The sequence below is a fragment of the Monomorium pharaonis genome, chromosome 6 (assembly GCF_013373865.1).
Source record: "Monomorium pharaonis isolate MP-MQ-018 chromosome 6, ASM1337386v2, whole genome shotgun sequence".
NCBI lineage: Eukaryota > Metazoa > Arthropoda > Insecta > Hymenoptera > Formicidae > Monomorium > Monomorium pharaonis.
The window spans coordinates 17883722-17907133 of NC_050472.1; the positions used below are offsets into that span (position 1 = coordinate 17883722).

At 33.9% G+C, this 23412-nt stretch overlaps 1 protein-coding gene across 3 annotated transcripts; it reads left to right on the top strand.

The window, feature by feature from the left end:
* The first annotated feature begins 14494 nt into the window (after positions 1 to 14494).
* On the top strand, positions 14495 to 23300 carry LOC118646174. 3 transcript variants are annotated; one of them, XM_036288532.1, is made up of 3 exons: positions 14495 to 15116; positions 19568 to 19723; positions 19838 to 23300. In XM_036288532.1, exon 3 carries the CDS (start codon positions 20651 to 20653, stop codon positions 21665 to 21667), a length of 1017 nt encoding a protein of 338 aa, XP_036144425.1. In that variant the 5' UTR covers positions 14495 to 15116; positions 19568 to 19723; positions 19838 to 20650; the 3' UTR covers positions 21668 to 23300. The 3 variants fall into 3 exon arrangements, with proteins under 3 accessions (XP_036144425.1, XP_036144423.1, XP_036144426.1); XM_036288530.1 differs by having other exon boundaries at positions 14495 to 14692; positions 14973 to 15116; positions 19568 to 23300; XM_036288533.1 differs by lacking the exon at positions 19568 to 19723 and having other exon boundaries at positions 22056 to 23300.
* The last annotated feature ends 112 nt before the right edge of the window (positions 23301 to 23412 follow it).

Here is a 23412-nt window from a genome sequence, read left to right on the forward strand (position 1 = left end):
TTATTATACGGTTTTCTCTTATACTAAAGCTCCTAACTCGTTTTTAAAAGCACTGTCTTGTTCTTTCTTCTAATGCCGATTCCGGTGTCTACATGTCTTATACGTACAAAGTCTAAAACTTTTATACGCATAAATGTTTTCACGAGTCGACTGCAGGAGTCGATAACAAAACTGTAATTTTTTAATTTTTTGCGTTTTTCATATGAAATTGTAGCAACCGGAGTGCGTTATTGTCTATACTTTAATTCTGGAAAAGGATTTTTAATTCTGTGCAATCAATAAGAAGAAAACCGTGTAATAAAAATTATTACGCTTAATTGGTAAAACAGACCTGTTCAGCATCGCCTTAGGGAGTTACACCAACCTAAACGGTCGAAAAACAGGCCTAACTTTGATATTTTATTCCTCCTAAACGGGTAGTGAGAATTAAATGAAATTTTGGGTGATTATTGACTTATGTTTCGACAATATAAAAAAAATTTTTTTATTAAACAATGGCGACAGAAAGCAGACATATGGCCGCTGACACACATTGAGGTTTGGAAAAACGCATTTTGCGGTGACCACTGTCCCGTCTAAACGATCCATCTGAAACAAAAAAACAAAATGGTGTTTTTAAGTTAACAGTAGTGGTTTGTCGGTGATGATCGCCGATTGTCGATTTTATCGTTTGTTACAAAATGGCGATGAGTTGAAGTTAAAATTAAAAAAAAACGAAAAATTTTTGTCCTTTTCATTTTTTTAATTTTTAATGAAGATTGATAAAAAAAAACTAGATCGTCACCGACAAAAGAATATTTCTGAGAGTATTGTGTAAAAATTTGAAAACGATCCATCGATTAGTTTTTGAGATCTGGTGGTCACCGACTTTGAAAACCATGTTTTGAGAAAAACGCGTTTAAAGTTTCAAGTTTAGTTCTACTATTGTTAATAGCCGAATTTTGCACTTTACCTCTAGTCGGCAATTCTGGGGCCATATGAGATTCCTTCCACATCAATAACAGCAGCGCTCTGTGAAGACTTTTGTTGACGGCAAGCAATCCTTTCTTCGCGCGTCGCCTTCTGCGCTCGTACTTCGGCCACATCGATGCGCGCTCGGTCTTGATTTTCGCAATATGCAGCACAATTCTTTTATTATCATTAATAAATATGCGGCAGCATCTTCATTAAATGTGTATGCAGCAATATTGGCAGCAATATTGGCAGCAATTTGCACAACGTGTGCACCGCTGTGCTGCACTTTTGGCGCTATGCGCCAAATCAGATTATTCAAACCTTCGTTAACGTTTTGCGTAAATCCACCGACGCATTTCTTCAGTAAATTATCACTAGAAAGTTGTTTTCAAATATTGGACGAATGGTTTTAATCACATCATCGTCCAGTAGCGATTTATGTTGATATTGCTCCAATTCGAGCACTCAAACGCTCGATTTTGTTTTACTCAACTCTCTGTAATTCCGGCATTTTTTCAGATATCAACATAAAACTTTCAGGATATATTCTCGAAACTTGAAGCTTCAAGAAAATGTAATAAAAAAAAAATCGAATTTTTTTTCCCGCTAGGTTGGTCCCACACAGCACACTTTATCCTGAGGATATCCCAAATTATCCCAGACAGACGAAGGCGATCCCACGGATATCTCAATGAGTAACTCCCGGGATATCCTATAAAAATATCTTAAAATATCGTAAAATATCTTAAGATATCATATGATGTCCCATTAATATATTTCGATATCCCCAAAAAATATCTTAAAATATTATAAGATATTGTAAGATATTCTTTAATATCTTACGATATCCTATTACATCCAGATAATATCCCATCATATCCTTTATCTCTACAATTAATATAGCGTAAATCAAGTGTAAAGGAAAAGTGAATTATAATATAATAAACGAGTGACAAAAGCGTTAATTAAATCTCTAAGAAACGTAAATTAAAACAGAACATAAAGAAAGTACACTTATCGAAATAATGTGGTATATATTAATAATACTAAAAAATTATAAAAAATGACATTAAAAAATTTTTTGGATTTTATACAAACAGAGCAAAAACAAACTTTTTAATAAGTTATTCCACATGCTAGTTTGCACGCATATGTAAAAATAAATAAAAAACTAAAACTTCATATTTATTCATAAAAATATAATTTAACTATACATATTTCATCCTTCTGATAACATCTATTGTAATGATATGTATGCATAACAAATATGTATGCATAGACAAGAAGTATTCATGGATTATCACGTGGCGTTAAGATGCGTACGGTCTTCGAAGTCAAGCAACGTCGGCGATGGTTGACACTTGGATGGGTGACCGTTTTTTCAGATATAGAGATTAAACATGCTTTAACGGGTACGACTGTGGCTGAAACATGTTGTTATAGTCGTTTTCCTCTTACAAGATTACCGTAAAAATAATTAGAATTTTTTATTTTTTGTTCAAGTTTTTTTCAATTCTTAGAAACTCTCAAAAATACTTAGAAATATTCAAAAATTTTCATTTTTAAAGTTTTTCCGAGAAACGTTTCAATTCTTATAAAAAATCGGAATATTTATCAGAATTTCTAAACAAAATTTTTTTAATTCTGACAAATTTTTTTACTAGGGTATATTACGATATCTTAGGAAATCCCTTGGACATCCTCTGGATATCGTTTGAGATATCTACAGGATGTCAAATCGGTGGACATTTGTGCATCCCTTGGATATCCCTTAGATATCGCAGATGTTCCACGGATATCCAACAATATTGTAATATCCCAAAATGACATCCTAGGGACATCCCTAGGATAAAGTGTGCTGTGTGGGGTGTAACCCCTTAACAAAAGCAACATTTTCTGTTTCCAAAAATCATTATCTCTGTTAACACGTATTGTTTTTACGCTTTTTGGCGTCCATACAGCAAAAATGCAATAATCGCGCTGTGTTATGTTCAGTTGACCCTGTACTTGATAAAAGAACCGATGAGTTCGGTTCATAACGTTTGGATCTTTTTTATCAAAAATACTTTTTAATTGAGGCAATGTACTAATTGTTTCTTCTGCTGTTACATTTTCAGCTGAAAAAGGACATTTGATCTCCACTAGACCATCTTCATCGAGAAGTCCACCAGGAGAAGCACCCAACCATGGATTGTCACGATCAATAAACAGTCCTCATGGTTTTATATCTTTCATTAATTAAGCAGATAACTCTTGTTTTGCCATTTCTTCCATCTCGCAACCATACATCATAGCTGCGGTATCGATGGATGGAGGAAACAAGATATTCTTTACGTTCGTTGCGCATGATGTTGTTGGTCTCATACGACATATCACTCCGAAATTTGATGCTGTCAACATTTCTTTTCTTAGTGACAACCAAAATTCGCAATCTCTTTGCTTTTTAGTTTTGCATTCTATTTCTTCCCAGTTTCTCCCATTTTCAAACAATTTTTCTAAATGCTTTTGTTTAAATTGTTCGAATATATCAGAGGAGAGGTCTGGTTCTTGCGATTGAGGTCCATAATAACCATCTGTTTTTGTGTTCCTCTTACATTTTTGTGGTTTGTTATCTATTCGTCGAGATTCTCTGGTTTAAGCTATTTTTATTTGTCGTTTTTTTTCCATATTCTCGATAATAGAAGAAACATTGTTACATACGTTTTTATGTAATTCTGTGAGAACTTGTTGCGTATTATGTTGAATAACAGCTGCCGCAACTCTGGTATTGTAAGAACCTCGCGCACCATAAAAAACGCGTTTTCCACCAATTTCAGCGCAGACTATCGAGTGGAACGATTCTGCAAAATTGTTTGTTACATTAAGTAACAAACTGTCGGAATAAGCGCTTAAATAATTTATAGCATTCTGGATTTGGGGATAAAGACCGTACAATTTCAAATACGGAACATAATTTTCTTTATCAGCGATATTCTCGCATGTACAGCCACGTTCCTTGCATCGCTTGTGTTCACCAAAAATATGGCTTGGAACATTCATTATATCTTCCCGTAATTCCATTGCTATAATATGCTGAGGCTTTTTTTCCTCTTAGACTCAGCTAATTTTATTATTTCCTTTCTGATATTTAAAATATTGTTTTTTACAATTTCGTAATTTAACAAATTCACGATTTCTACGGAACTTAGGATTAATCGTTTGTACGAGTTTAAGCAATTTTTTGCATAGATTCCTAAGCAAATGATTATTACATTCTATTTTGTTAATTGTTATTTGTTGCTGTTGATACGGATTATTATTTAAGATAGACTGATACACGTTGCTATCACCATCGGCAATAAGTGTTCTAAAAATCAGTCCATGCATTTCAATACTACATTTAAATCCTTTAACAATCGCATCGCTTTCCATACGTGTAGAACTTGCATTACGATCAAAATTTTTGTAGCATTTATGTTTCTTGGCCTCGACACCATTTTGTTCCGCCATATGACATATCGTACAAAATTTGTTGCGGATGCCAATAAAGAGTACTTTCTTTGTGCGATAACCAATAATGGCTCCGACTCCAGAAAGTGAATCGTAAGCAACGCCATACGACTTCGTCGCCCAACTGCCATCCGCTACAACGGTTATGTACGGAATGCCATTGGTTACTTCGTTTCTTTCTAAAGCGAATCGCTTTTCTTCTTCGGCTACCATTTTTATATTTTCAATGGCTGTTTTTTCAAATTCTTATAGTACTATGTCTCGATATTTGATATACGTTTTCTCAGACATAGAGGGTACATTTGCAACTGCAAACATTTTTTCCATTTGGCCATAACCAATACCAGTGGTAATGGTACCAGCTATAATAGCCGTATTGATATCCATACGTGTATTATCTCTTGGATGTGACCAAATGCTTGTCTTATAATTGCATTTATAGAAAAATTGCGTCTTAAATCCATAGCAACGAACATTTACGAGCATCCAGTCTTCATAATTGCACATAAATCCTCGGTTCGACAAATGCTCGCTTCTGTTCTTTGTGAAAGAAAGAATTACTTATAAGGCTATCACCTTCAGGCTTATACTCTTGGATACCATTAGTATTCATAGGGCCTATCTTTTCGATGACAAGGGTATCATGATTTTCAGGCTCCTGCTGTGGGATACCATTCGTACATGCATAGCCAGTGTTGTCGATGACACGAGTATTGTCATCTTCAGGTTCATGCTGTTGGATACCATCCGTATATGCATAGCCAGTGTTGTCGATGACACGAGTATTGTCATCTTCAAGCTCATGCTGTTGGATACCATCCGTACATGCATAGCCAGTGTTATCGATGACACAAGTATTGTCATCTTCATATTTTTGTACATTACTGTACTTACCTTGACTTACTGGTACTGGCTTCAAGCACTGTGTATCTTCAATACTGGTGTTCGAATCCGTCAAGTCGGTCAGTAATTTTACTGAATGACAATTTACACATTCGTTGCCAGTAGATATCCTTGTGCTTTCTTCACCAGCCAATGCCTTCAACATCTGCCTCCTGCAAAAATTTAAGATATTAGACTAACTGTTTAAATAATTGTAACAAAGAATATAATAACAATAATATTAAATTAATATTGTTGGTACTTATTATAAATTTATATAAATATAAAATATTAAAATACGTACAAAATTATTCATAAGTTTTAGAACGATTGCAATTTCCTCGTTTTTCATACAACAAAATTTAAAAATTGTCTACTAAATTTCTTTATTTACACATTTTAAAACGTCATTTTCTTTTTCTTTTGTCTTAATTTTTTATTTTCTACGTTAATAAAGTTTTAGAATTTATGTTTTAACAGTTTGATATTAATGCGATATATCATTGCACTAATTTTTTTGAAAAGCATTTTAAAGCTTTGACAACTTTGTTTCAATGACTTCTATTATTTGTGTATGTACGGTAATGTTTTATTAAGCAACAGCGCTACACAGAAATAAAAATTTTGTTAAGGATTATTATAAAAAAAACGTTTTCAGTCAATTTGCTACAATTTTTTAGATGTTGCAGTTCTTGTATTTCTGATAAAAAATCTTAATTCACAACACGTTTCTATATCTACTTTTTGAATTAAAAATATTTAAGAATCTGTTTCATGAAATCCATCGTTTGTTTACGGGAGTTTGTACTTGTGTGCCTGATCATATGTATATCGGTATGTATTGCAACGTCGCTTTCCCTCGGGAACGCCAGGTCCGAGGGGGCTACGCTCAATTAAACGGGAATCTCAGTATACGCGATAACGAGTAACGCTCTTCCAGTTAGATGCGATAGTTTATTAGAACGGTAGTCTCAATATTTCTCGAGAATGCTCTCGATACGGTATCAGCAGCTTGCATACGGTATCCCCCCACTCGCTCGAGACTTGCTCTCGAAGCGAGAACGGTAACTCATAGACGGTATCCCCCAAATATCGGGCGAGATTGCTCTCGACACGATAGCGGTATCTTGTATACGGTATCCCCCAATATCGATCGAGGTTGCCCTCGATACGATAGCGGTAGCTTGCAAGAACGGTAACTTCCCCAATACGCTAAATTGTTGGGCGCCAGGCGCGACTTCTCGCGCCACACAATAATCAACTATAATACGGTAACCAACTGGAAAGCGTTACAAGTGCCGGTAGCTCTTTCTCTCGAGACGATAGAGTGGCGTGGTTCTTTTTGAGACGGAAGGCGTGGAGATGTCGGATCGAGGCAGGTCGTATAAAGATTCGGTACTCACTTATTAAACAATAAAAGAATATTTTATATTTCTTTACTGATTGAAAACGGTAACAATGCTGCAAGGAGCTTACTCAATGCGTCTGCACACGATTAATTCATGGATTTTACTGTGATAGAGACGGAAACGAACTTTGGACACAAAAATGTGGAAAAGACAAAATTGATAATACGCGGCGGGAGGCCGACGAGGCTCTCCGCTCAAACAAAAACAAAATAAATGATTGCGGAACCGATTCGCGGTAACAATGATTCTAATCCTATGACTGTCGGCTCCGGCGTAGTCCGAGAGGGACGTACTCGCGGTATCAACTCTTCGGGGCCGGTCGGTCCGAGCCCTCGTGCGGCCACAAAACTCTACTCTCTACTTCGAGTTGCGTTACAACAATATCACTAACGGTATCGGATTCGGATCACCGCAATCACCAGCGGGCACGGTATCCGGTATCCGGTCCCGCACGAGGGCTGACCGCCTTTTCCGAATCTTACTTAATCGATGGCTGCCGAGTGCTGGCCTTACAATAATGAACGGAGTCCTGGTCCCTGAAGTCTTCGGTAACGATTTCGGTATCTGGGGCTCGTCCTCTGCAAGTGTACGCAGTCACGGTGTGCCGAACAGTGAGAAGCCCCGGTCCCACGCCGGCCGGCTCGAACCGCCGCGCATGCGCGTGCTTCGATTTTCGGTCGATCCGCACGCCTCGATCCCATGCTGCGCCGCGTCGCCTATCCACTTGCCTCGTGGTCCGTGCGTGACGCCTTCCGCCGGGGAGAGTGCTATAGCTCTGCCATTTTCGGTTGGCCCGGCTGGCCATGCCGTGGCCGAACCGATCTGCGTGGCGGGCCGTTTACAGTTTGACGATAACTCCCCCGGTCCGCAGCCCGGTGGCGTGCCCTTGGCGTGATTCCTCTCAAGAATCTTTCCTGTTGCTATGCGGTATCATTTCTGCCAGAGTATCCTCACGGTGGCGGTATCCTGGCGGCTCAGGGCGGTAATAATCAGCCGGGCTCGGTGCACGGCTCGGCGGGGAAACTCCGCGCGGGGCACCTCTCCTACTGTCGACTGCTCGCGATACTTTTCCCCCGATGGCTGCTCCTCCTCCGTTCGTGGTACAATAAGATTAAGCCCTCACTCGGCGCCTTAGTTTTAAATACCCTAATTAATCTGACGCGGAAACTAAAAAAAAGAAAGAAACAAACGTAAAACAAAGTCGCGTCCCCCTCGGCTCGGCGAGGAGGAGCCCCAAATCGACCCCCTCGGTCGGGTTTACGCCCTTGTGACGAACGCGACCCGACGCATCACGTCACAGTATGAATGTCCGTGGATGCCTGCATGTGTCAGCAGACATAAAGACCTCACGATTCGTTATTCCGTATTATTACTGGAATACACATGTTAAAATCACACACACACACACACACACACACACACACACACACACACACACACACACACACACACACACGCACGCACGCACGCACGGCGCGCGCGCGCGCGCAGCATTCATGGACATTCATACACACCGATATACATATGTGAGCAGGCACACTACTGCAAACTCCTGTGAGCAAACGTACGAATCTCATGAAAAATTTTAAAATATTTTTAATTCAGAAACTAGACAGAAATGAATTTTGTGAATTGAGAATTTTTATCAGAGATGCAAGATGTACAAGATAAAAAAAATCAAGGAAGTTTACTGAAAATGTTATTCTCATAAAAATTGTGCGGAATCCTTTATCATTTTTCAATTTTATAATATACTTAAAACAGCAATAATTTGTTGCTTTCTTAACATTAAAATGTGATTAAAAATTGATGGCTAATACGACTTTTGAATACGATTTTATAAACCATTTTTTACTTTGAGGTATTTATTTTTTTGTGAAAAGCGTATTGCAAATATTCCCAGACTTATGGACATATTGTATGTGTGTGTGTGTGTGTTGTGCAATAATTATAAATGCATGTAACATATTTGCTACCAGCATCATATTCATTTAATACTTCGATCTCTGATGTGTGTGTGTGTGTGAGAAAGAGAGAGAGAGAGAGAGAGAGAGAGAGAGAGAGAGAGAGAGAGAGAGAGAGAAAGGGAGGGTGAGGGAGAGGGAGAGGGAGGGGGAGGGAGAGGGAGGGGGGGGGATACTAACTTTTTAATCCATCCTCTCCTTTTAGAGAGTCTGTGCCGAGAGGGAAACAATGCTTTGGCATCACGCTTTTGTCCCATTATGTGGACACAATACACACGAAATGTATCAATATTTTTATAACACTTCACTGACACTAATTGTGCTGTCGATCGACGACACTGTAAACGTATAACACGGACTGGCATGTCTCGTGCCTTGCGCTGTTGCATTGTCTTGTTGTGCATGTCGCGACGCGACGCGTAACCGTTCGCGAAGTACGATTTTTCTTTATTTTTCTTTTATGGTGTTTTAAATAAAAGTGGTCATGTTGCAAAACTCAAAATTTTTAATTAAAAGATCCAAAAACTAAAGCTTTCAAATGTTTTTTGGTTTGTATGGTATTTCTACGACTATTTTTCACAAAGATTTGAATATGACCTAAATTTTTCTGATATTTTGAGTGTACCTTTTTTGGGATTGAGTATATATACAAACCACAATTAATTATAAAATGTGTATAATTATCACAATCCTATGTATATTGCATTTTTCTTTATGTATACCACGCATGATCAATTTTTAATACTTTTTTGATAGTACCAATAAATAACAAACCATAATTAATTAATTACATTCTGCTTTTGAGAAAATAAGCAGCATATAGTTTCTATAGCACAATTTCTATAGCATCAGATGACCTCTTTTGCTGACAACATTCATGTTGTATGATGACGCATCTTTAAGAATATATGCTGTCATTTTTTCTTTAAATTTCACTATGCAGACAACATGCAGAAGTATATTTATTTTTAAAGTATGTAAAGTACTCAGCGACCTCGAAAATGTGAGAAATGACTATTCACACACATATATCGCAATAAAATATGATTTTCATGTATTTGGACGCCATACTGCATCCACCACCTTGAACTACTTGAACTACTTAAAAAAATCAATTAATAATCATAGTTTATATTTTAAAGAGGCAAACTCCGTCATTTCAATCGTTTACAACAGTCATGGACAAAATTTTTCGAAGTTTTCTACTATAAAAAGTCAATAGTCGATAAAAAAATTTATATCAACTTTGAGCCGCCATATTTAATTTTCAATAAAAAATTTTGAAATTTTGACCCCGGAATCTGAAAGAGCAACTCTTTTTACGTAGAAGAGCATATTTTGTTTTAAGTTTTCATGTGATCTCATCACTTTTCTGAGCCGAAAACCAATCGACTATAAAATGTCCGCTTGGGAAGTAATGGGTTAAACATTGTGAAAAAAAAAAATTTAATTAAATTAATAAAAAGAATATAATAAATTTAAAAATAATTTAATGTAATTAATTTATAATCTTACTTAATAATGTATAAAAGAAAATAAAAATTAATATCGCGTAAAGTGTGTACATACATATACATGTAGAAATATAACAATAAGTCAATTATTTTATTATTAATTATTTATTATTAATATATTAATGTAAAAAAGGAGAGGTAAGGAAAGGGCCCATACAGCACAAAGCTCCGATTAAGCTCCCAGGGAGTTCATTTTGCTGAGCTCCCGGAGAGCTTACAAAATTCGACAAAACAAGCTCCCAGGGAGTTCGTTTTGCTGAGTTTCCGAAAAGCTTACAAAATTCGATAAAACAAGCTCCCAGAGAGTTCGTTTTGCTGAGTTTCCGAGAACCTTACAAAATTTGACAAAACAAGCTCCCAGGGAGTTCGTTTTGCTGAGTTTTCAAGAAGTTTACAAAATTTGACAAAACAAACTCCCAGAGATTGAACATATCGGGTAAATTAATGTACTGCATGTATAGTCATAAGCCGCGAGTAGTTCGCAAGATCGCCACTAGGCGAAGGCACGGCGCTCCTCTTTCTCGTGAGAAAATTTACTCCAAAAGGCTTATAAAAGAAAACCATCACTCACGGCTTACCTAGCAGTTAGTACTTCACTAGCAGCAAAGTGTAATATATATTGTTTTTGTTACACGAAGAGAGTTCGTGGGCCTTCGCAACTCAGAGAGAGCTTCCGAAAATTAAGAAAATATAAAAATAAATTTTTTTCCGACAGCTCCAATGTCCGCTTTTAAGAACTCCCTGAGAGCTTTATTTAAGCTCGCAGGGAGTTCAGAAATAATGTTTTAAGAACTCCCTGCGAGCTTCAAAATAATTCCCGCGAAGCTTCTATATAAGCTCCCTGATAGTTTCATCTAAGCTCTCAGGGAGCTCCCAAAAGCGGACATAAGAGCTCCCGGAAAGCTTATATAGAAATTTCCCGAGAATTATTTTAAAGCTCGCAGGGAACTCTTAAAACAATTTCTGAAATCCTTGCAAGCTTAAATGAAGCTCTCAGGAAGCTTGTATAAAAGCTTCCCGGGAATTACTTTGAAGCTCGCAGGGAGCTCTTAAAACATGATTTATAAACTCCCTGCGAGCTCAAATGAAGCTCTCAAAAGCGGACATAGCAGCTCCGTGCGAATTTTTTGGAAGCTTAAATGAAGCTTATGAAAAATTTTGTGAGCTCCTCGGGAGCTCCCCGGGAGCTCCCCGTGCTGTATGGGGGTGTTTAAAAATAACATTATGACCACATTTTTGTGTAAAGAATAAAAAATATTTAATTTGGCAGAATCATATTAAAGATCGAATACCAACATTTGTTGCAAGGGTAAGGAAAACTGCCAAAAACCTTACCAGTATTTATATAATAAAAATACATTCTTTCATACTAAAATATAATTATGTTATGTATTGCACTTTGTACATAAATAATAAGAAAAAGCAAATATTCAAATTTAACAATGTTATATATTATGTTTTTGATTATTGACTAAAATTTAAAATTAAAAACAAATTAATATTATATGGCAATATTAAATAAAATTATAACATTAATAATATGTGCCTATTAAATCTGTAACATAAAAGTATGAATTAGTGGCATATTTGATACAAGAGAAATAAGTTTGTAACATCCATTAAAAAGAAGTTGGCTAGACGGACATAAATCTATAAAAAATAATAATAATAAACAATAAGAGATATTTAAAAAGAACAAAAAGAAACAAAATTTTCAAGTTATCAATACATAAAACTAAAAACACTATTTTATATCAATATACACAACTGACATTTTATTTTACAAAATAAAAAATAACACAAAATTAGATGAAAAAAATTAATTTTCATCAGATGAACTGCCTTGTTTTGAATTTAAATTTTGTGGATTATGTAATTCCAAATGTCTCGAATCAATATCAAATTGTAAACAATTAATGCCGTCAGCCTGAAAACTGGATCGAGCTACACAAAGCGCGGAAATCATATCAATAGATAATCGATTTCTTTTTTTGTTTTTTACATCTGTAACTATTGAAAAAATTCGTTCGGCTTCGGCATTTGAGTGAAGAAGCGAAAAAACGGCATGAACTAATAACTCTAAATTTGGAAACATTTTTTCCCCATTATGATCTTTAAAATCTAAAATTTTTTTCCACATTTCATCTATCGGCAAGGAAGCTAATTCATTTTTCTCAAAATCATTAAAAACTGACGGCAGAATTCTCCATTCAAATGCTAATTTTGTTACATCTATGGAATCTATATGTGAACCAATACAAAATAAATCTCTAAATTTAATTCTACTATCATCAAAAAGAGCTATCTTATGATTTAAAAAAGCTAATTGTTCGAAAAAGGCAGTTTTATAAGGTAATCGTTTTAATATTTCGCGGATTGCCGTCTTATAAAAATCTAAACAATTTATTCTAATTTCTTGCGCGCATTCTACAGATTGTGTAACTAATAAACATTCGCATTCGGGCCCCAAATATATATTATTAAGGTGTTGTATATTTTTGTCATCATCTATGTTCAGAGTAACAATATTTTTTAAAGCATCGGGTTTTACAAAATTTTGAGCAATTTGATGAATTAATTTTCGACTTTCTTCAAATAATTGATGAATCATAATTTGGCGTGACTGAAAAAGACCGTTAAAGCTATTAAAAAAATTTAATGAATATTTCAAAAATAATAAATAAGCTTTAATTGTGTTGTCATTTAATTGAGTTAGAATAATTTCCGCAGATCTACTATTATCTTCGGCTACTGAAAAAAGAAAATAATGTTTTAAAACGTCCCAATTGTTGAGAAGCCTGACAACACATTTATGTAAAACAAGCCATCTTGTATTTGATAATTTTAAAATTTTATTTTTTTCAACATTAAAAAATCCTGGAATTCGCGTAAAATAGCACATCTCTTAGCACTACCTGATATATAAGTTGCAACTCCTCTTATTAAACTTTCACACGATGACGGTAATTTTTCACAAGCTTTGCTAGCAATAATCGCGGAAGAATGGCAAGTACAATTTAGTAATATGACACTTGGTACTTCTGATTGCAGACGAGAAAAAAATGAATTCTTGCATCCAACCATAACTGACGCGTTATCGCTTGCCATTCCAATTATATTTTTTATCGGGATTTCTTTTTCTTCTAAAAGTTTCTTAAAAGTATCAAAAATTTTATTTGCTGAGCAGTCGGATGCATTTAATGAGACTAATTCTAATAATTGTGTCTTTACTTTTTTATCTAAAGGTGAAACAAATTTAACAAGAACGCACATAAGTTTTGTGTCTGCAATGTCAGTGCTTTCGTCAATTAATATTGAAAATTTATGATTTTGTAAAATATTAACTAATTTTTCTGTCTCACGTTTTGCAATTACTTCTTTTATAATTGGGCCGCACTTAGATCGAGCTAGTGTAAGATCGTGCATAATTTTTGAATCTATAAAAATATCTTTTAACAAAGGTATTAAATGATCTGCGGTATAAAGAGCAACATTATGCTCTGCATAAAACGCTGCTAATTTTATTTCTGCACGTTTAACTTTATCCGAGTGTGAAATTACATTATTATCATTACTATTATTATTGTTATCAAGACTTTGACAATTTTCTTTAACTTTTTCTATATGTTTAGCCCTCTGCGAATGCCTTACTAAATCTGTTTTGCAGCATCTGATGGATTTATTACATAAACTACATAATGCCTTATTCTCTGTAGGATGGGGAGTCAGCCAGCCTTTAAATATATCTTCATCTAGCCAACAAGTTTTAAATTCCCGATTTATTACTTTTTTATTAGCTCCTTTTTTATTTAAATTTTCCATTATATAAAATATATAAAATAAAATATACAAAAAAAGTTAATTAATTAAACACTTACGTAAAACACTTACATAAAACACTTACATAAAAACACTTACATACTAACTTACTTCCTAACTTATCTCCTAACTTACATCTTAACTTACATATCAGACCTACCATCTCACTGTCAGAAGCAGCAGCCAGCAGCAGCCCGTCAAAATACTTCGTGCCCTTGTTGCGCCCACGTATTGAGTCCACATTACACCGCTGTATCACGCCGGCGTCAACCGTCATTGTGCTGCGCATGCGCGAAAAAAGCGGCACGAACAGCAACACTGGTGCGTGGTGCTAAGTGTAACTTCCGATTTCGTGCGCGACAACGTTCAAATCTTTCGGTACTTTTCCACGGAAGAACATCGTAGAATTACGTAGAATCACGTACCATATCATTTGACCTGATTCGTTTTGCATGGTGTATCGTATATCATTGTGCCCAGTTGTGCCTTAAGAAGAAAAGGAAGTTGTGTCTTTTGGACTCAATACGTTGTATTGCCTAATTCAAAGTACTACAATAATAACCAAGAAGGAGCTAGATAATTGTTACGCCTTTGGTTTTTTTTCTCTTTCGTGGATCACACCAACGACCAATTACTTTTGTGACGAACTATTTTTTTGTGCGTAAGTATATCTTCTATTCCTTTAGAATTTTATGAAATGTGTATTATGTACAATAAATATATACGTTACAATTTTCTTGACACATATTTTTACTTGTTTATACAATTTTTTAAATAAGCAGAAAAAATATACGGTATTCTTTAATTCCATTTATATATGAATTGAGAAAATGTTATATTAGTGATTAATATTTTAAGAGTCCCATATAGGAGATTTGTTTTGTCTGGGACAGAATATTATCTCCTATTATATCTAAATTAATATGAATATTTTGTTGCAGTGCGGATAATCTGTTAGATTGAATCGAAAGACTGATCAAAAAATTGAACTGAATTAAAGACTGAAAGAATCAGAAACTCTTCTAATATAGTGAGGATAATGCAAGTGAGGACGACAACTTTTGCTTTGGATCATTATTTGTCAGGTATGTGTTTATTATCCTGTAGGAAAAAATTATGTAAAAATTACTGCACACAAAATTGCATATTTTTGTGCATAAATCTCTGCAGTTTTTACAGATTTTTGTAGAAAGTTTTTGCCTTCATAATTTTTCTACAAAATATTTTACAGAATTTTATGTAATGTTTTCTGAAATTTTTGCTTTTAGAAAAAATTACATAAAATTCTGTTGTACCCCTCGTTGTGAGTACGATTTTGGGATCGCTGCCAGAGATCTCGCGAGGAAGGTATTTCGTCACATACACCGTTATTTGTCTCGAACACTTTTATTCTTGTATTCAGTTACAATGGGTAGATCGCGACCCCGCAAGGCAGAGTGTCGCGTCTATTAGCTCGTTGTCCACGACCCCGCAAGGCAGAGCGTCGTGGTTGTGTGTTTACAATAAGTTATCTCGGCGATGCACGACCCCGCAAAGCAGAGTGTCGTGTTAGTTTTAGTTTGTCTACTTCGGATTGACCCGATCCTCACCTTCTTTCGCCGGTTTATATATCCGATAATTCGGTAGTTGGATCGAAAGAAGGGGAGGATTGCGTGAGGGCGTAAATCGGTCAGTATTCCAAATTATTGCTTAGACAGCAAGTGCTGTCTAAGGAGCATTGCGCTAATTGTCGAGCGGATTGCGCGAAACCTCGCGCGATGCGCTCGATGCTGACTGCAGCTGACCGACTTACGTCATCGTGTTACTGACACCTTATCGTTATGAGTGTGTCACTCATAACAATTCTGCAAAATATTCTGTAGAAAAATTCTGAAGCGAAAACTTTGTACAAAAATCTGTAAAAACTGCAGAGATTTATGCACAAAAATATGCAATTTTGTGTGTAGTAATTTTTGCATAATTCTTTCCTATATGCGATATGTCAACCAAACGTTTGGTAAATCCAATTAAACAGTTTTCTCAGTGTCTCAATCTTTACACAGATAACAGTGTGCTTGTTTCATTTCACAGTCAGAGTTGCCACCTCAGACTTTCGGTTCGCTCAGAGATAAAGAAAAAAAACCTATTGCATTTCTACGTACATCTCTTAATCTTAAAAAATTTTTTTTTTATTATGCAAGGTTTACAATATCAGCAGAAGTAATGGAGTAGAAGTAAGAAGTAAGAAATATTAAATGAAATTTGCCCATTTCATTTACTCCCAGTTTTTAATTGGTCAATTGTTACTCTTACTCTTTACTCCATTACTCCTGCTGACATTGTAGACCCTGCATTACATGGTTTACAAAATTATTGTCTAAAATGCTTACTCTAATTTTATTACTAAAAATTGAAAAGAAACAATATTATTGAAACTGCAACATATTTTTACGTTTATTTTTTTACTTTAAAGTTGTACTTTTTATTACTTATTGCACTTTTTAATAATTCTACTTGTTTAAGTTTTGTTATATATTTGTAGAATTTTTCCCAATTTATTTTATAGTTCATTTTTGTGTACAAATTTCCGCTTTTACCGATTCTACTTTTAAACGATTTTGTTCATCGCTCCATACATTATTTATTATAGAAAAAATTTTTTCTATGTAACTATTATTTACCGGTATCGATAAAATACATTGCACTATTTTTAATAATTCACTTAAATTATTATTTTTATTGCTGACAAAATTTTTTTCATTTTTTACAGAAGCTAAATTTTTTACAACGTGTATTTTATCATATAATTTGTCTTTGTTAATAATTATGTTAAAGGAAGTTGCCACGTCTAGAACATTTTTATAATTAAAATTATTACTTTTTGAATTAAAAATTTCCATTTTTTTATAAATACATTTATTATAATTATATCACTTTTCAAGGTAATTTAATTCTTTTGTAATTTTTGTTTTAGAGATCTATTTCATCTAATTCAATGCATGTTAAATTATTTTTTTTCGTTGACAGCAATGATTTTGTCATTAAATTTATGTAATAATGAACAAAATATAAATATAATTTTGGACATGAAACATTTTAAATTGCACTTAATTTCATATTAATTTTCATTAACAAAATCCCAATCCCAAACTACTGTCACTGTGAAGTTAGCACTGCAAGTTTTTATGACAGTTCTACTTACACCCTAAATACTTCTACAGTTCTTAATAAGATTTAACAATAGTTCTGGCCTTTAAACATTTTAAAATAATTGTTTAATTTGGCTGCTGGCACCGCATCAAGTTAATGGTAAAGGTAAATTACCATTTTATGGCGAGTTTCAGCCGATTTTACGGCATTTTCCAATAGTTCTGCAATAGTTTTGACGTTTTTTATAGGTTTCGTTGACAGTTCCTGTCTTTAGGCATTTTTCAACTTTTTGTGTCGAGCATTGGCTGCCGGCGGCGGGGGGAAAAAGGAGAAGCGATGCCGCTGCCTGTGCTTCGCCGCCCTCGCGTCTCACTGCACCGCGCCAATACTCGTGGCAATGGCAGCTATGCACATTCGCGATTACTTGACAAATTAAGACAGTTAGCAAAGATATGACAAATTAAAACCGTAATAAACTGCTGTGATTAAGAAAGTCGAAAGAGCGAAAGCGATAGATACTTATGGAATCTACAAATAATCTAATTTCTATCGTAATTGTGAATAAGTAAATTAATAAAAGTTTTTCGTACATTCACGAAAGATTCTTTCTTTTCCTTAAATATCTTGTATCATGCCTGATCTAACGATTTCGTGATTAAATTATACGATACGATCGTAATTATACTTGGAGATGTTAATGTCACCAGTATGGTTAACAACAAAGCGTTTTCTTTCGTTATTATACAATAGAGAACTTAAGTTTACGAAATATTCCAACAGAACTATTAAACACGATGTCTCCGTAGATATTTTGTCATATTCCAACGAGAAAATATACTTTCCTAACAGGAAACGAGAGAACGATAGACAATGATATCACTTCTTGAAATTCTTTTTTTTTTTTATTCAGACAAGTAATGGATTACGAAAGAGAAACCAATCAGATTTTTGTATTTTTCTTGATATCTATTCTGAATCAATCAGTAAAAATCTGTCGTAATTAATAATGTAATTAAAGATAAAAGAAATTCCGAGTTCCCTATCGTTATGAAAGAAAAACTCTTCGTTATATTAATAACATTTGATATTGAACATCTCTAAGCATAATTATCGTAGAAGGCATAATCTATTGTGAAATCGTTACATCAAGAGATATTTTTCTATCGTGTTATGAACAATGAGTGTAACATATTATATGGATATATCGCGCATTTTATAATTTTCTAATTAAATATTTACGAAATGAGAATGTATGAAGAATCAATCGTAGATATTAATTGTGATAAACCTTTGTTAATTTAACATTCCATGGAAAAAAAACAATAAGAAACGATGAGAGAATTTGATGCGGCAAATATTATAATACACTTATAAAAGAAAATTATCACTTTAAGAATCAATTGTAAATTTATGTTAATTTTTTATTAATGTTTTCATCAAGGATTTAACAGTACGACACAATTCGATAAGAAACAAAGTTAGAATTGTATGATACTGTAAATAAGATATTTAAGAAAAAGAAAGAATCTTTCGTGAATGTACGAAAAACTTTTATTAATTTACTTATTCACAATTACGATAGAAATTAGATTATTTGTAGATTCCATAAGTATCTATCGCTTTCGCTCTTTCAACTTTCTTAATCACAGCAGTTTATTACGGTTTTAATTTGTCATATCTTTGCTAACTGTCCTAATTTGTCAAGTAATCGCGAATGTGCATAGCTGCCATTGCCACGAGTATTGGCGCGGTGCAGTGTGAGACGCGAGGGCGGCGAAGCACAGACAGCGGCACCGCTTCTCCTTCTTCCCCCCGCCGCCGGCAGCCAATGCTCGACACAGTGGGCCGCGCTACAGCTCGAGCGTCTCGGCTCTTCACACGGCGCGCTCTCATTCGTACAATTTGAAAAATTTATATCTCGATTATTGATAGACCTAACCCAAGACAATATTGGACTTTTATGTTCATCTCGATCCCGTCTATCTTTCCATTACGGGATGGCTTCCGATTACATTACACCCTGTATATATATATATATATATATATATATATATATATATATATATATATATATAAAATTTTAATTTCAATATACTTGAAGCGTTAACTTATGGGATCATATTTCTAAGATTATTGTCTTTTTTCTTATCGTTGAAGTGCTCTTCAGTTTTGCTATTTGCAATTTGAAGATATTTTTTATTAACAATTTTGCAATTTAAAAGGTTTTTTCTCATTTATTATTTTATATTAAAGGTGTTATATGTAAGTGTATATATTTTAATTTTCTCATGTTAATAACATGCTTTATTGTTGATTATGAAAGAAATATAATTTACTTTAAAAAACAAAGGATTTAGTATTTGAATTGATATAAAATAAAAGAATAGCATACTATATTATTTTGTAGGACATATCAGCCATGCCGAAACAAAAGTTATTATCAGAAATGTCAAAAAGACATTTCCGACGATTAAAATGTAATGCACGTAATATTGCGATTGCGGAAATGAATAAGTTATCAAGATCTGTTAAGAAGTACAATCAACTACAAAATTCGAGTAATGTGAGTTACTTACACGTAATTACTGATATTAATCGCGATCTTGACGAAGCAACAAATATAGTACCGAAAAATGAATCCAGTAGTAATATTTCTAACAATGAAAATGTTGCACAGGACCTTGATTGTGACAATGGTTCTAATTTGGGGAATTTATTATGTCCGAATGCACTCACTTTTAATAATATTGAAGATGCTGACCATACCAATTTGTCTGCTGCTGCATCAATTAGAGGTGATTTAATAAAGTGGACAGTACAGTTTCAAATATCACATATAGCAGTTACTGCATTATTGTCAATTTTAAGAAAACATGGTTTTGATAGCTGTTTGCCAAAAAACTCTAAAACATTGTTGAAAACCCCAAGATGTACGAACGGAAAGTTGCACCAAGGGAATACTTTCATAATGGCTTAAGATCAAGAAAAATGACGTTTCTCCAAAAAAAATGATAACATTGATTCAGTTCAAGTACAAATTAGTACAGATGGATTACCAATTTCTAAATCTTCTACTAATCAATTGTGGCCTATTTTAGGCTCGGTGATGCCCAACCTTTCTGACATTTTTCTCATTGGCTGTTACTTTAGTTCTAAGAAACCATATAATTGTAATGAATTTTTGCATGATTTTGTGGATGAAATAAAAATTCTAGTTACTGAAGGAGTTGAATATGGAGGAAAGCATATATCTGTATCCATACATTCATTAATTGCTGATGCACCCGCAAAATCTTTTGTAACAGCCACAAAAGGACATACAGGTTATTATAGTTATACTAAATGTACAACGGAAGGTGAATATATCGATGGGAGAATGTGTTTCTCAGATATGAATTGTCGTAAACGGACAAATAAAAGCTTTTTTGAATAAAAGCACATAGAGCACCGTACTGGGAAGAGTATTTTATCAGATATACCAAATTTTGGAATGGTATCTGACATTTCGTTTGATTACATGCACTTGGTTTGCATTGGTGTGGTCAAAAAAATGTTAAATTTTTTGTTATCCGGACCGTTAAATGTTCGATTGCCGGCACGATCAATAAACAGCATTTCGAGTTTGTTAATTGAAATGCGGACATCAATATCTGTAGAATTTGTTCGTAAACTACGGGAATTACATTTCCTGAGCTTATGGAAAGCCACAGAGCTGAGACAATTTCTTTTATATACTGGCCCTATTCTTTTAAAGAATTACATAAATAAAGATATTTACAAGAATTTTCTAACACTGCACGTGGCCATTCGACTATTATGTTCTCCAGATCTTTTACATATTACTTATGCAGAATCCTTACTAAAACATTTTGTGCAGTCATTCGCAATCCTATATGGGTCACAACATATATCTCACAATATACATGCACTAATTCATTTAGCAGATGATGTTAGAAAATTTGGCACACTGGATACATTCAGCGCTTTTGGATACGAAAATTATTTAAGAAAAATAAAACAGTTTGTTAGAAAAGCTGAACGTCCTTTACAACAAATCCACAATCGTTTAACAGAATTGGAATATTGCTTATCGTTTAAAAAAGAACATCGAAAAATCGGTGTACATGAAACATACAATGCGGGTCCAATCTTACCTGGAATAAATAGTCCTCAATACTCAACATTTTCAAGAACAGATTTTATCCTATTTATTCATAGTCCAAATAATTGTTGTGGTTTAAACGATGGTACAATTGTCTTCATAGAGAATATTGCTACTAATACTGCTAATGATTTATGCATTATTGATCGAAAATTTATTGGTTTGAGTGACCTATATACTGAACCGTGTAATTCTTCTTTGTTGGGAATATATAAGTCAGAAGGATATGATAATTTGTCGGCCTGGCCTCTAACAGCTGTTATGATGAAATATACTAAATTTAATCTTTGTAATTCAAAAACATTTGCACTTTTACCATTGTTGCATAACGTATGTATAATATAATTTTTGTTCACATGCTTGGTATGTACGTGTAAACGTGTGTGTGTGTGTGTGTGTGGGTATTTTTTTATGGATTCCATTTGTTAGAATTTGAAGACGGGATGCAAATAGTACCTGATAATTGGATACAAGAAAATACGAATAAATGTTGGTATCCAAATTATAAAACAGATAAAGATATAAATAAAGCAATTAAAAAACGGTATACCTCAAGATAATTGGTTATTATATCCAATTATACGATTATTTGGTATATATGGTAAGTGAACGTATTACACAAGAATTTTGAATTTGCTATTTATGTGTAAATAATGGTTTGCGAACTATTTTGACAAACATATTGTGACAATCATGTTATTATTTATAAAAATTATTACATTTTTTTTTATAGAAACGTACAGTGAAGCATGTCAGAAACTTAAAAAGCCCGAGACAATTTCTGATATTAATACGGATACCGACGACAAAGCACAAAGAAAAGTTAGAGCTAAAAGACAGAACAATACCGATGATGATGAAAGTGATAGTAGCAATTATCAGTCTTCCTTACCACCATATCCAAAAGCTCCTGTGAGTCGTACAAGTAAGTAATTTTAAAATTGTTTATTATGCTTCTATTATTAGATATGCATATTGCTCATTTGTTACGACATAACTCCAAAAAAAATTTTTGTAGTTTAAATGTTTTGAATCATTATAATTTTGTAATATCATTTTTAATGCAATTTTAGTGTTACGATTTGGTCTACTGATTGTAGAAGAATGAAAGTATCATTAGCTCTTAACTCAGTGTATTCAATTCTCATAAAAATTCTCTTTGCGGACAACTCAAAAATTTTAATTTTTATGTCGTAGCAAATAAGCGATATATGCTCAGGTCATTAAAAATTCATTGGAAAAATATTATAAAAATATTTTAATGTGACGTTAATGGGTTACATACTTTCGGCAGGCCTGAAATTAGATCAAAATTAACGATTTTTTTTGTGGGTAAAGTTATGGTTTATTAAGAAATAAAGATACATTTCTTGTACAGTAGTTTTTTGAAAATATATCCTGCAAATTGCAATTAAAAATATCAAAAAATGAGGTCCTGGTAACTATTTTTCCGAACAATGTTTCTATAATAAAAACAGTGTTTTGCGGTAAATAATATCAATTTTGATATTTTTAGTTACAATTTGCAAAACATTTTCAAAACACTGTTTTACAAAATGTATTTTTATTTAATAATAAACCATATATAATTTTAGCCACAATAAAAATTTATAAATTTTGATCTAGTTTTAGACCTGTCAAATATGTAACCCCATCTTAAGTGTGTGTGTGTGTGCGTGTGCGAGCGTGCGTGCGTGCGTGCGTGCGTGCGTGCGTGCGTGTGTATGAAAAGTCCACTCTACCTTTTTCGTGATGGCAAACTGGAGGAATCAAGGAGAAGACCACAAAGGTAACAGTAGACATAATAATTTATTAGGGAAACAATTGAAAAACAAACTTTAGTGCATTTCAGAACGGTGCTGCCTTATTCGTGACGCGGCTCTCCGTCAGATGGCTTAAAATATATGTGCGTCTTATGAGCCGCGTCTTAGCGCTTATTTGTTTCTTAACAACAACGGAGCAAGAAGCATTATGACAGGTTAGAAAAAATTTATTATTTAAAAAAAAGATTAAGTAATATTTGTTTAAAGTAATCATATTATTTGAACAATATTGTAATATTATATATGTATTTTTTTAGAAAGAAGAGT

What these genes read in the sequence shown, in the direction of transcription:
- LOC118646174 (XM_036288532.1), top strand. Translation starts at nt 20,651, where the DNA reads ATGGTATCTGACATTTCGTTTGATTACATGCACTTGGTTTGCATTGGT.